This window comes from Molothrus ater, chromosome 1 (assembly GCF_012460135.2).
Source record: "Molothrus ater isolate BHLD 08-10-18 breed brown headed cowbird chromosome 1, BPBGC_Mater_1.1, whole genome shotgun sequence".
Classification (NCBI taxonomy): Eukaryota; Metazoa; Chordata; class Aves; order Passeriformes; family Icteridae; genus Molothrus; species Molothrus ater.
The window spans coordinates 10703092-10717324 of NC_050478.2; the positions used below are offsets into that span (position 1 = coordinate 10703092).

Here is a 14233-nt window from a genome sequence, read left to right on the forward strand (position 1 = left end):
TAAAGCTGCTAGTACAAACTTTAAATATTAAAAATGGCTGCTAATATAACTACTTGAAATAGCTCATCTTGTATCAGCTTATTATTCTGTAAGCCTGTAGTATAATATAAAATTTAATTGCTGCTCTATTTGCTAGTTCACTTCTCTGTCTTCCAGAAAGCAACCCAAAAGATGTCCACTGCCAGAATGTACTGAAGCATGCAGAGCAGAGAACAAATGATGGGAAAGCATAAAATAACAGTCTAGGCCATTGTGTGATGACAGGAATGACATCTTCCCACGGATGCCAGGAGCAATCCACTGCCATTTGACCAGGCAGACATATTCCTTCTGGGACAACTCGGAACACGATTTTCATCTCATTGTTTCCACTCCAGTTGCCTTTCCATATAAACAAATGCAAAGATATTTGAAATAGTATATGCTGTGAGATTGCATAGCTTTATTTATAGAGTATGGATCATGCTGCTTTTTTAACTGACATCTCTGTTATTGTGCTATTAATTTGATATTTAAACATTGTGGCAAAAGATAAACAGTCTGAGTCTGTAGATATTCCTTTATATAAATATATATATATATACACACACATGTGTAAGTGTATATTTATATATCCATATATAGATACATATTTAAAAAAAAAAACACCCAAGAGGTGCAGCCAAATTAGGGTAAGTTATTCATTTGACACAGAGTATTTACTTGGACAGCTGGATTTTATAGTTTACTGGGTGGATGCGGTATCAGATGTTCCAAAATAAATCAAATTTACACCTATCTATGTGCTTTAAAATGTCATTAGACCTCAGAGAATAGTAACAGAGTAGACATATTAGTTTTTTTTAACCCTCAAAACCATGTTGCTTCTTTATTTTTTTCATGGAATGAAAGCAGATTTGCCCATTTGAGCACTCTGTAAGATCTTAAAATGTACATATTCTACTGGCCTTATTTTGCTGATGCATATAAAATCTCTGGTTTTTATCAAAATAATGCACCATGCTATGCAACTGCCTCAGACTAAATGTACTGCCCTCAGATGTGAGGGCACAATGAGAGCCCAGTGCAAACATTTCCACTAAAATCACCATCCTTATTCTACAGCCACGTCCACCTCTCAGTGCTCCCAAATGCATCATTTTACAAATGAAACAGCCTAACCCTCCTCCCCAAAGCAGGCATGGGGGCTGAGGTCCCCATCCTCTCCCCTTGCATGGCCTTTCCAGCTCTCCTGCCTCTTTCCTCCAGTCTCAGACAGTTTAAGCTGGGGCACATCCTGTCTCCTCTTTCCCTTGCTCCTTCCTTCTGTCCATGAAACAAAGATTTGAGCTTCTGCTCCAGAGTACTCTAACACTGGAACGTTTCAAAGAAAAGCCCTTGACAATTGAAATATTGAAAATGTGACCAAAGCAATAGATTTGCTCAGGCCTTTGCCTGGCATCTCATGGCTTCAGTCAACATTTCACAAAACAATTCACTTTAAAAACAAAACTTGTCAAGATTAGAGAACACTCTTTGTGTGGACAAGCCCAGACCAAATAATTAAAGAAAGCCATTATTAGTGCTAACTAATAAAAGAGCAATTATACAAGGGGTATGTGGGGGCTGCCAGACATGGCAAATTAAGGGGATATGACCAAAAGCAACCCTTGTAATTAATAAATACGTTTTGCTGTACTTACAGCCTTCAAGGCATACATCCTCAGATTCTGCAGAACCTATCTAAGGGATCCAGCTGTGGTTCACTCCACCTCTCACTGCCCCCAGACACTCCTTCCAGCTGGAACTGCTCTAGCTGGCTCCTAACACTTCTCTGGGATATGTGGTTCTACCTTTGAACCAACACTGGATGTGAAATGCTTTGATTAGCAGTGGTCAGTTTTCTCTATGAATGTATGTTCTGTGGCAAGAATTCCTGAGCTGAATTTGTTCAAGTGCCACCCTTGGCAGAGGTGACCATGGTGACAGAAGCTTTGGGACACACATGCATATATAGACACAGGAGAAGGCACTTCCAGAACAGCTTTGAAGTAGCACACACAGCACCAGTGGCATTATAACATAGCTTGGGTTGCAGGGACAGGTGGAAAATCAGCAGTTGTTGCCAATGATTCTTTGTCAGTGGCCAACACCAGAAAGCTTTAAAAGGCAACAAAGGTAATCCATCTATGACTGGCAAAGCTGTTCTCTTGAAAAACTTTCCTCCCATTTTCCATGCAGACCTGCATTTGCTGAAACTGCAAGCACATATTCAGATTTTCTATCCCAAAACAGAAGGAGCTATGTATAATTCACCACACAGCACTATCTTGGTATCCTCAGATTTAGAGCTAGCTAACCACAAAAATGTACTCAAAAGCCATGTTCAGTTGTGATTTATTCTGATGTAAGTGCTAAAATAGAGTAAAGAGAAGAAAGTGAGTTCCCCACCTTTCTTGTAAGTGGCACTTCAATAGGGACGGGGACAACTTCTGCAAGCAGGCAGCCATAAAATGCCACCATAAAAGCAGCAGGATCATTGTTAGGAAACACCAGGGTTACCTGAAAGAGAGAAATTCACATTAAAAATGTTTTATCCTAGGTGTCAGATCATGGTAATTGGAGTTTCCATGCTTCTTTTTGGATGCAGATGATATTGGAGCACTTCTAAGACAGCTATTCAAATGCCTAATAATAGATGAATGTGGAATCAGAAGGAATATATTCTGATAAATATTATTTTTATTACTATTTTCACTTAGGATGTAGTTAAATATATTCATGCTGCATTGTTTCCCACATTGACAACACCTTTCATCTGGTTCTGAATTAACTGATTGCATTACCAGTATTAAATAGCCTAAGTAAATGGAATTAGAAGGATTTTAGATTCTAATGTACTAATTTGCTTGAAGTTACTGAAACTGAAGTGTACATGAGACCACATCAAATTATCCAGACTTAGGATGTCATTATGCCAATCATTAACACACTGTTTTGTTTCACTACACTTTGTTCATACAACAGTTTTGTTCTAGACTGTCCTGCTGTCCCAGTGTAAAGTTTCTGTGTGCTGTGTACACACAAAGACTGGTATCTAGAAGCAAACGTCACATCCAGAGCTGGCCATGTCACATACCAACCTAGGTGTGGATTTGTTGAACTTAACAGCTTCAGGGCTAGGGCTGGGGAATTATTTAGATAAAAGAATGCCAAAACCAATCACAGATCACCGGAATGCTCAGTAGGTGCTGAGCTGTGCACTTGACTCCTGCAGGCCCTGCCCGAGGCAGAACAATGCCTGAGATCCTCCACAGGCAAAGGGAAAGGAGAAGGGAGGGGGTCACAGCTTTGCAGACACTTCAGAGAGCCCAGAGCTCTCCTTGCAGGGCAGGAACAGGCCCAGAGCTCTCCTGGCTCTCACTGGTGAATGGCCTCAGTGGCTGGATCCTCTCTGTGGCTTTATTTCAGTTCAGGCAGATGGGCATTCTCAGCTCAGCTCAGCTCCCAAACAGCTGTAACACAGCTGGTAATTCCTGCACACTCTGCTGCAGTGGCATGCAAAGGCATGGCAAATTACTCCAAACCTCTTTCCTCTGGGCTCCCACACAGGACAAGGGTGTATTATCACAGCACCTTGCCATTTGCTGAAACTACTTAGCAGCTCTTGAGTTTTGACTGTTTCAACATCTGTGGAAACCCAGGGCACTGGGAATATTTCTCTGTCTCCTCTGGGGTGCCCTGACCCCCAGGGCAGCACTGACTTTGATCCTCACTCATGGAGAAAGTTTCATAGACTTCAAGATAGACTAAAATCCACGAAAGTGTGAAATAGATTATAGAGAGTAGTTAGGTGTATCACTTGGTGAGAAATTTAGGTTTTGGGATTTGTAGCATGTTGTGGATGAAAGCAAGATGGAGGCATAGGGGGTTGTCCTGGGGTTTTTTCATGCTTCTACTTCCTTCCTCTTCTTGGGTTTGGGTGGCATTCTGTAATTGGGCAGACAAGTCTGCATTGCAGGCTCTGTGGGATCAGTTCTTGGGTTAAAAGGGGAAATACTCCAGGTGTCAGTTCTTAATTGGATAGTTTAGTCTTGACCTTGTAACAAGAGGTTGTTGGCCATTTTGTGCCTTCTAATGAAAAGCTGCCCAACTCACAGTAGTGAGACTGTTTTACTGGTAAGAAATAATAAACACCTGAGTCTGAACATGAACTACTGTCTTTGGTGCCTTCAATCCGAGAAACTGACAACTGGTACTGCCACAAAGATCCACTGGAGTTTCATTGAAGTAAAATCATGATGTTTCCATGTATGCTCCAAGCTTCAGTTACTGGAGATTGTAAGTGTTCCCAGAATTTTCACATGGCTTCAAAGATAAACACCTTCAACACAACAACTTGATTTCTTCAAACTAGAAGAAATCTAACTAGCCTTGTCCAAGTGGGTCCAAAATATCTCTGGTTTTTAGGCTGGAGACTTTAACCTCATAATTCTTCATTGTTACTTTATCTGCACTCTTGCACATTAAACAATCCAACTGCTGGAGATGGCTGTGCAGAGCTTACTATATGCAAATGGAAATAGAGGGATTTTGCCAGGTGCATGGGGGGGATGGTAGAGATTGCTGAGGCCAGCAAACATCTGAAAGATCCCAAAATATACTTTGAGGGTTCTTAGGTTTTGCCTTGGTCTTTGCTTACATAAAGGCAGTGAAGGTTTGGCTGGGAATCTTTGAAAAGGAGCTGACAGAGGTGAAAAAAATCTCACTGAAGTCCAGTGGGAATGAGGCATTAACTTCCTCTCCAAAAAACATTAATCACTAACAGACTTGTACCAAATAAATAAATAATGTGTGTAAGAGCAAAAAGGGCTGAAGGAACAAAATCATACAGTGTATATTAGCAGATGAGAATCTGGTTAGCTAGAAGATATTTCAGAGAGCAAGATTAATTTCCAGGCAGCTGTCTGGGGTGATGCAAGGTTAAATTTCTGAAGTTACTATAGAAGGCAAATGCACTTTGCCATGTATAATACCAGAAACAAGGAAGGAGTTGCAGGCACGTTCATTTACTTTTCAGCTCAGACAAAGAACCTAAAAGGTGAGGTAATGGTAGTCATGAAAAACATGCTTTGATGGAAGTTGTTTTTAAAGGGAAAATATAAACTATTTTATATATATCAAAATAAGGAAACAAATACATTCTCATTTGGACAAGACCAGAAATACGTGCCTGCACTTCATTTAGTATTTAAAACTGCCTTTAAGTGTTGTCACACAACACACATTATGTAGAATAAAGTCACCTCCAAAGAGGTCAGAAAGCTTTTTTTGTTATTACAATAGGGGTGTAACAGCCAGAATTGCAGCCTAGAGCATCAGAAGTGCTGTAACACCTCATCTTCGATGTGAAGTTGCCTCAATGATCACGTTCCTGTTACACAGGGATGCCAGGCAAGACGTTTTTACAACACAAAGCATATGCTTTCAGCCCTCAGCAACAAACATTTGTTTCACTCTAATCTCTAGGCTGACTTATTTTACATGAGCTGCAGTTTGTTCCTTACATGTCCTGTGCTAGCTAAACTTCCAGTTTGCAGCCTGAACTATCCACAAATCCTTTCTTAACGTTAGGAGATGCCAGTGACTGCTGCAGAAAATGGCTATGAAGATGGACAGGCAGCACACAGTAAATAAGGAGAGATGCACATTGCCTGTAGGTGAACTTTATTCGTTTGGAGATTTCTGGGTGGACTGTTTTGATGTGTACACTTGAATAACTTGCTGCTTCTGCTGTTGCTTAGAGACACACTTGTAAGTTAAGTAAAAGAGAGTCTTCAGATCCTAGTCCTGGCTGAATGCCATTGTAGGAAGCAATTTAGATTACGGATCTAGAGATCCTTTAGTTAATTTCTTTATGATTTATTTCAAAAAGAAACACAGGAAGGACTGTCACCTTGGGTTTTTTTCCTCTTTTTTTCCTTCTGGGAAGCATTAAAGCATGCTTTCATTTTTGAAGCCCTAAGACATGTGTAATGCAAGCAGACATGTTTCTCACATGTGGCACAAGAGGATCAAGTGAACCAACAGTTTGAGAATTGCTATCAGACATTGCAGGGGGAAACTTAATCCCACACTCACAACTCTAAGCACTAGGGCAGGACTAAAATTTGCATTTCTGACAAATTTGTTCTGGAATATCCATTCCATGGCTTAGATCCAAACTGGAATGGGACCTGTGGAATTTTCTATACACACTCTGGCAGAGAAAATGAGCAGCAGGCTAAGCCAGCCTTGGCAGTCAAAGGGGTAGGTTTGTAAGTACATTGTTAGCAAAACCATAGGACGTTCTGTCTTCATTTAACATCTTCAAGTCTACCTCTGCAACTTTTGCTCTCTCTGGGCTTTATCCCCCTGCTTAGATTCAGCCTCTAGCAGTAGCTGCATCGGAGTCAGAACCAGGAATGGAAATATTCTCTCTGTTACCAATCAGTGTCATTTATTTATTCAACTGGCTGCCAAAATGTGCTGACTTTGCTTGTCTTTGTCCTCCACAACGCTTCTCTTGTTTCTACCATCTCAACAACTACAAAGTCATTAGTAAGTCAGTTTTTTAACCACATGACACCTTCAGGCTCCATAAGCAAGCTTTTGCTAAACTGACTGTTGTTCAATGCCCAAAAATCACATTCCATGGGAATGTTTATTGTTGTTGCCACAACTTCAAGTTCAGGGGGTACCAGCTCAGGTTACTTAATATGCAGTTCAAAACATCTGTCTGAATGATCAGTCTTAGGGAGGAAACAGCAGATTTCAGCACCCTGTCCCACACCCCATTATTTTACTTCACTAATTTCCTCTGAGCACCCCAAATACCTCATTCTCTCTTTGTCAATATTGCATTTGAACTATTACAAATAACCATTGAGATACTCACCCTGTCTCCAGGTCGTACCATTGGTTCTTGTTTTGTGCCTAATTTGTGTAGTATATTGTAAGCAACCTTCATACTTCTGGTCCAAAGTTTGCCTATTAACACAAAATTTTCAAAATTAATATAAAAATTCTTATGCTTTACAAGATTATTAATGAGAAAGAATACCTGAGAAGTCAAAAACACGCAGTAGGAACATTTATATTAGTTTTCCAACTAAATATGACACCACTACTGGGACTACTGGAAATACTTAAATACTTATCAGAAATTTTCTTTGAACTTCTTTTTTCAAGACAGCAGCACTTTAAAAACAAAAAGAAAAGTGAGACTAGCTTCATGGCAGAATTGTTTTACTTTGGAGAAAACTGGATCTTGACTCTGAAAATAACTGTTAGAAAGGGCTGGTACATCATCAAGTCCAGACATCACCCCAAGACCTCAGCTGTCCAAGGTGGACACAGCACACTTCAGCACAGACTGACCTCAAGGGTGATGTTCTGGTTTGAGCACAGCAATTCTCTCACCAAGAAAAAAGGAAAGGAGTCCCAAGAAACAGAAGCAAAGAAAAGAAAACGCCAACAAACAGAAAACACCCCACAGCCAAAGGGGCACACTGAAGCAGCAGGGACCCTCTGAACCTTAGCACATCCATATGGCTGTTTCACTTTTAATCCTGGGCCTTCTTCCATTTAACTTGGTTTTTCCTTCTCACCTGCTCCCATACCCTCCCTTCTCTCATTCATTTCACTTGCCCCAGTTACCCCTCCTTACTGTCTCTCTCCTCTCCCTTTCTTCACCTTTCCAGCACCACTCTTATCTAATCCTTATCAAGTCCCCACCCCGATATTCAATAAAGAAAAATTCCCTCCCCAAGACCTCTTTGCCCACATTACAGGCTAATCCTTCAAGTGATTGGCATCTTTGCTCTTCCAGATGCCCTTTGTTTAGAGACCTTGTTACTTCCATGTGAACAGCACCAAGTTTAGCAGCCCTTGTGCTTGGCTGGCCCCAGGTACTGCCTTTAAGCACTATTCATTCTGACAGTAACAAATCTTTAATTCATGCCCAGCAATAACTGAAACGATAATAGGTTCTGACAAAGGATTACCTATGGAGTTCAGCAGTTCAGGCCCCAAACATGCACGATTGCTATTTATAACTAAGCCAAGCAGTTGCTATAATAAGAACCTCCACATCCTGGTTATAAAATGTAATACTACTGAATCATTTTTAGTGCAAATCCGATGTAAATATAAAGTAAGATGAGAAGGCCAGATTTTCTATTTTTTCCCACTTAAGGAAAATTGGAAGGGTCACTGCTGCTTGTTATGGAGAAAGTACTAAATGCAATTATTTCTTATGAAAACAGTAATACAGTATCATCAAACTATGCTTTGCAAAGTTTTTAATTTATTAAAATTACTCCAGTATTTGCATGTTGAACTGTCTTGCTGCTCAGAAAGGAACATAATTCTGTTTCACTGGAAATTCAGCACAGATACAGGAGAATGTCTGCAGGATTAACTCTTACAGAACTACTTGCATTTGATGAAAAGAAAGTCTTTGAAATCCTCCCTGCTGCTACAGTTAACACTTGAACATGACGAGTGAGTAGGACAAAAAAAAAGGAGGACTTAAGTAAGCAAATAGTCTTTTTACTTAAGTTTTTCAACATTAAAGATTCAGTGGCAATAAACTTAAAAGAGCAATTAGTAATGATACAGAATTTTGGAGAATGGAAATCAAAAGCCTGGCGAAAGTTCTGAACTGCAAAACAGAACCATCTTTACACAAAACACTTTTAAACTTGAAATGAACATTTGAAGGAGCTGCAGTGAAAAGTTATGTCTGAGCTCTAAAGATTAAAGCTGTAACAAGTCTTAAATTTACATTTGTGACATATTCACACTAACTTTTCATCTATCAAATGTACCATCAAATATTTTCTTTAAAAATCTAAGGGCTATTCTTATCACAGTATTTAGATGCATTCTTCCAGAGGTACCCAGGTATGCAGTACAATCATCTCCAAGAGTCCTGGATAAATGCCGAAATTAAGTTCTCTCAAAGTCTAACAAAATTTAAAGGAGTAGTTTCTAGTAGAGTTTTAAATAAGTTTAAACACATTTTGTCATGATGCTCTTTTATTGCCAAAATTTTATTTCATCTTCTAAGACACAGAACATATAAGACTGCCTTCCTAATTCCTCACCTTTCTGTTTGAATACACTTTGAACTGCACAAAAATGGCCATAGTATTTTCTAGTGGCCAGAAAAGACTTGAATTTTCTGTCACCACAGCCCTTTCCTTCTCTATTTACTGGTGTGATACCAACCTGTGTTAAGTATCTGAGGCACACATGCCTCTGAGTATGAAACTGTGGAAAACTGGAGTGAAGCAGCTTGCTTGCGTTCAGCTGGGAAGGGGCTGGAACACAAAGACTTACAAGCTCTATAATGCCACTCCAACCCTTGCAGGCTCTGCCTGCCCTCAGCTGCTGCCAACTCTGCTCCAGTGTGGGCTGCCAGGGGCAGGCAGGGACCCCCAGGCACCCTGGTGAGCAAGCAGAGCAAAGTCCAGGCAGATCTTGAACTGAATTGTTCAACAGGAAGTCTGGAATTTCTCCAGCAGGGTATATAGCTGTGTTCCAAAAACTAAATTTAAAAAGGGCCACAAAAGGAGCAGTAACCCAGAGGCTGGAGCTGGGAATGTATGGATGATCAAGGCCAGATCAGTGGCTTCTGGATGGGGCACAAACTTCTGACCAGACACGGACTAAACCATGGGTCTGTTTTGTCACCTTGGCCGTTTGCCCTCCCCAGGCTGACACCAAGAGAAACACAAAGGACTCCACGTCTGCAGGATAACAACTCTGAGAAATGGAGGATGTTATACAGAAGGAAATCTTTGAAGTGTTTCCTTCCTTGGTTCTGCCTAAGCTGCAATTCAGAGCAACTCTTCCTTTGCAAACTTGAGGGATTAGACGCTGCTGGGAAAAAAGCCGATTGCTAAAACCTCTCGCACAAATCCCGATGCTGTGACCTTGCTGTGACCTGCAGGCAGTGCCACATCTGTGCTGTGGGAGTGGGAGGCCTGCTGAGGGGCCAGCTGTGCTCCAGCCAAGGCTGTCACCCTGAGCTGGGGCTTAGGGCCCATCCCCGTGCAGGATAAATCGCTTCGTTCCACAGGCTCCAGAGGAAATCTGCTTGGGCCACCAGGGATACATCCCATTGTCCTCAGCCCAAGTTCAGTGAAGCACCAGCTCTCCTTGGATAAACACACTGCCATTAATCTTCTGAGCTGGCTTGGAGACAGCAGGGAGGATGTAGGAAACTCAAGCAACAGCTTCACTTGGTGGTGGGCAGAGCAGCCCGTGTCCCAGCTCAGTGCCAGAGCTCCTCTTTCCCAGCTGTGTCACATGCCTCAGGCCTTTCTGCAGCAGAGCACAGGTGCTGGAACCTGGAGCTGCTCTGCTGCTTCCCTGCTGTAAACACCACACCCTGTGAGCCCTCCTGCTCCTGGCACTCTGGTCCCCATCCCCACTGCAGCAGGATCCTTGAAAACAACATTTCTACCCACCACACCAGTGCAGGATTTGTGCCAGTCAGGCCCTGATCTCACTAGACAGACATTAACAGCTCCTTTCATGCATTTACAATATGAAGGATTGTTATGTCATCTACAGAAGTGTCCCATGGTGTTTAAGGCACAAGGGTTCCCTCTGGAAGGGGCTCAGGCTCTGCAGACCCAGTGCTGGGACTGCCAGTCACACACTCATATCATGGGTAACATGGGCACTGGATGTTTAGGAATACAAATTATCCCTCAGTTTTCAGGTCACAAAAGCATTTCCTGTAGTAGAGTTCCCCTAGCTAAGTTTGGAAAACAAAACCCCAACAAGAGGCAGTTCATGCACACCTTGTTGCTACTACAATTTATTACCTTGCTCCTACCTCCCACTGAGCTGCTAATTGTGCTGCTGCTTTCCAAAACCTTGTATAACTCCACAAGATGGTAAGAAACAGAGCTTTTCTGTCCATCTATGACTGCCTAACTTATAATTGCTTATTTACTGAAATAAATCTTCCTCTAAAGATTTTCACTTAGCCACTTCTGTCACTTTGCCAGAGTGCTGCTGCCAGACTCCCATGCCCTAGCAGCACGCTGCTGCAGGGAGGCCTTTCAGGTTCTTTACACACTTGCAAACTGAGCAGAGAGCTCCCACTGTCCAGTGAGTAACAGCAAGCACCACTCTGCCTCTGAATGTGAGCCATATCTGGCAGACATCACATGTGCAGAAATGCTGGGAAGGACAGGATGGAGAACGGCATCTCGCCTGCTGGCAGCTGTGACAAACACTCTTAGCACCCATGTGGAGCCAGGCCTTTTCCTCCTGCCACTGGGGTTTTGATTTAGTTGAGCAGTATAAACTCTACATCAGCAATTACATGTTTTGTAATCAGTCATTTTCTTTTTTTTAAATCTGCTTAGATGGCAATAAAATTTAGCAAGTGAATGTAGTTAATACCCAGTCCCATCTGGTTAAGCAACACAGTATGGAGGTAAAGGAAACCACAAGGTGTTAAAAACCACACAAAAAGGGATCTGTTAACAAAAATTAGGTATATTCCACATGACACTGAGGTAAATCCCCTTCCTCTTCCTTTCCAAATCTGTAAAAGGACTAAATGTTTGTGTTGAATGTAAAGAGGGTTTTAATAGAAAAGCTGTATCAGGGAGAAAACTCAGAAAACAAACCACAATGAATTTCCTGATTGTCTTCAGGACACTTTTCAGAACCACACAGCACCAACTCAACAAAGCCAAACCAGTGGGTGCTTACCAATCTCCGTGCACAGCAACTGCGAGGCTGCCAAAGTTTAACTGCAAATAATTTTGTCAAATATTCATTTTCTCAATACCACAGTACAACATTCCTTGTATTAAATAGAAACAAGAGCATTTATTAAATTTAGGGTAAATGGCAAACTTCCTAATGTTATGCAGGTTAAGGGGCTTTTTTTTTTCTGCTTTGCAAAATAATAGTTGCAGCTTTACTGCTCTGGTAATCCTTTCTTCATGAACTCTTTACATCCAGCCTAAACAGAAAATGAAGTTGTTGTCTTTTGGGATAAAAAATCCAGAGAAAAAGAACAAAAATATTCTGTTGCAGAGAATTAAGGACTATAGACACACTCAGAATAGAGGCAATCTTGCTGTAACAGTGCTTGATATTGAAGTCTGAATCATACGATCCAGCAATTTTCATTTTTTTTATTAAAGAAATGAAGATTTAAAGTATTGAACAATTATAGGATTAATATCTGTCTGGGGATTTAAACCATGACTATTCATACTTCTGTGAGTCCTGAGTTATTTCAGAGGTAAGGACAGTTTGGTTACGCAGCTACTTTGTCAGAAGCATCTTGAATCTGTCTCTCTCCTGCTGATAATTGTGAAACTCCTGGTCTGGGGCATTCTCACAGAAAGGTCAGGAAAGGGTGCACATTGCACACCAGGTGCAGAATGGCTTGGGGTTGGCTGGTTTTGGTCTGCTGTTACCTTTAAGGTATGCTAGGATATCTCCAGTGTGAGCAACATCACCTCTGCTGAGGCAGGATCCCTTTGGCCCCAAAATGTTTACAGTTGCTTTAAGGTTATTTTTAAAATCAGCAATTCATTTGCAAACAAATGCTATTTGCCAAGCATTTCCTTCTCCACAGAATCCAAATGGAAGAAACTGTCCTCTGCCCAGAGAGTCACATCTGTTCTTTTTTCTGAGCCTTGAAGTCTCTGGGGGCCTCTGATGTGGGAAACTCTACATCAGAGCTACTGAAAATGGTTTCAAAAAATCTGATTACAAATAGTGGTAGATAAAGGAAATTAGATTCTTTGAATCAGACAAATTTAACTGGTACTTATTTTGTTGTTTTTAGCAATGATTACAAAAAGAAAGCTTAAAACTTGTTTATTGATTAATTACTTTCAACACTTTACTTTTTCCCCAGCCATTCTGCTTCTCCTTAGAATAATCATTTTAAGTAAGAAAAATAGTTCTGGTATCATAAGAACTACACAGGATTTAATTGTCCTTTATTCACATTTCTCCTCTAAGAAATCACTAAGCAGTTCATTATTAATACCAAAACCAGATGCCTCACTACTCGGATTGACTTTGAGCCAGAAATTGTCTTTCTTTTCCTCAAAGTACACATTACTTTTCTAGTCAGAGTTCAGACTCTCATAAAACCTGATAAAGACATATTTCCTTCCCATATCTCAGACATTTCAATTTATGCATATTCAGTGATTTGATTTATAAAGAGATTGAGAATAACTTAACTAAGATGCTCTCCACTTAAACAAGTTCCCAGAGGAACAAAATATTTGAGAAATAAGTGATATTCATAGTGTTTCATTCACTAGAAAGAATTTAAGAATTTTGAGTACATTAAATAAAGATTACAACTGGGGCACTGAGAAGAGCTTCAAGAACTGAGGCAAATGCTTCAAACACTTGCTTGAAAAAAAGGATCAAGTCTGCAAGTGCAGTTATACATTTATTCTATCCAAAGTAATCTGAAACACATGGAAAAAACCAGTCCTGACATGCTATGAAGACAAGAAGCTCAAAAAACATGCAGAAAAAGACACAGGAGATACAAGGCATTACAAATTTGATGAACTCCTGCAGAGAAATGGGAGGGCAGCAATGATTTTAAGCAACAGCTGGAAGTGCAACTTGTTTAAACTGCTTCCCCTCCTGGCCCAGAAGCCCTTCACAACCTGGAGCACTGCCCTCTCAAAGCCACATGAACACAAATCCACATCAGCACCCTCAGGGGAGAAATTCCAGTGCATCACACAAGGTGGTCCCTGCAGCACTGCCCCACCTCTGTCTGCCATGGCAGAGCTCAGCCTGGCCTCTGTCCTCAGAGGTGTCTCTGCAAGGGACAGCAAAGGGAAGTTGTGAGGAAGACATTGGAGAAGCAGAATGTTGTGGGCTCTCAGAACTCCTTTTCAGCATGCAAAGCCACCAAGGGCAAATAAGAAAGCATCCTGGATAGATGCAAGAGATCAGCACTGTGTTTGTCAGGGCCAGAAGACCTAGTAGGTGCAGCAAAAGGCTTCAATTGGAAAAGATTTACTCCTAAAATAACCTGTGAGAAAAGAGAAAGAAAATAAAGGAAGGAAAGATTCCAGGAAGGAAGGAAGTGGCGGAAGAAAGAAAGAGGCAGAAAAAGAAAAGGGGAGGGAGGGAGGGAAAGGAAAAGGAAAAGGAAAAGGAAAAGGAAAAGGAAAAGGAAAAGGAAAAG

The 14233-nt window shown here is 41.1% G+C and overlaps 1 protein-coding gene across 5 annotated transcripts in view; it reads right to left on the reverse strand.

Moving 5' to 3' along the window:
- DIP2C (disco interacting protein 2 homolog C) overlaps positions 1-14233 on the reverse strand; it is a 309444-nt gene that overhangs the window by 88655 nt on the left and 206556 nt on the right. For all 5 annotated transcript variants that reach the window (XM_036397757.2, XM_036397748.2, XM_036397776.2 and 2 more), the window contains 2 exons: positions 6917-7008; positions 2431-2541 (listed from right to left, as the gene is read on the reverse strand). In XM_036397757.2, the coding sequence (XP_036253650.1) occupies positions 2431-2541; positions 6917-7008 (203 nt within the window). The remainder of the gene's footprint in view (positions 1-2430; positions 2542-6916; positions 7009-14233) is intronic.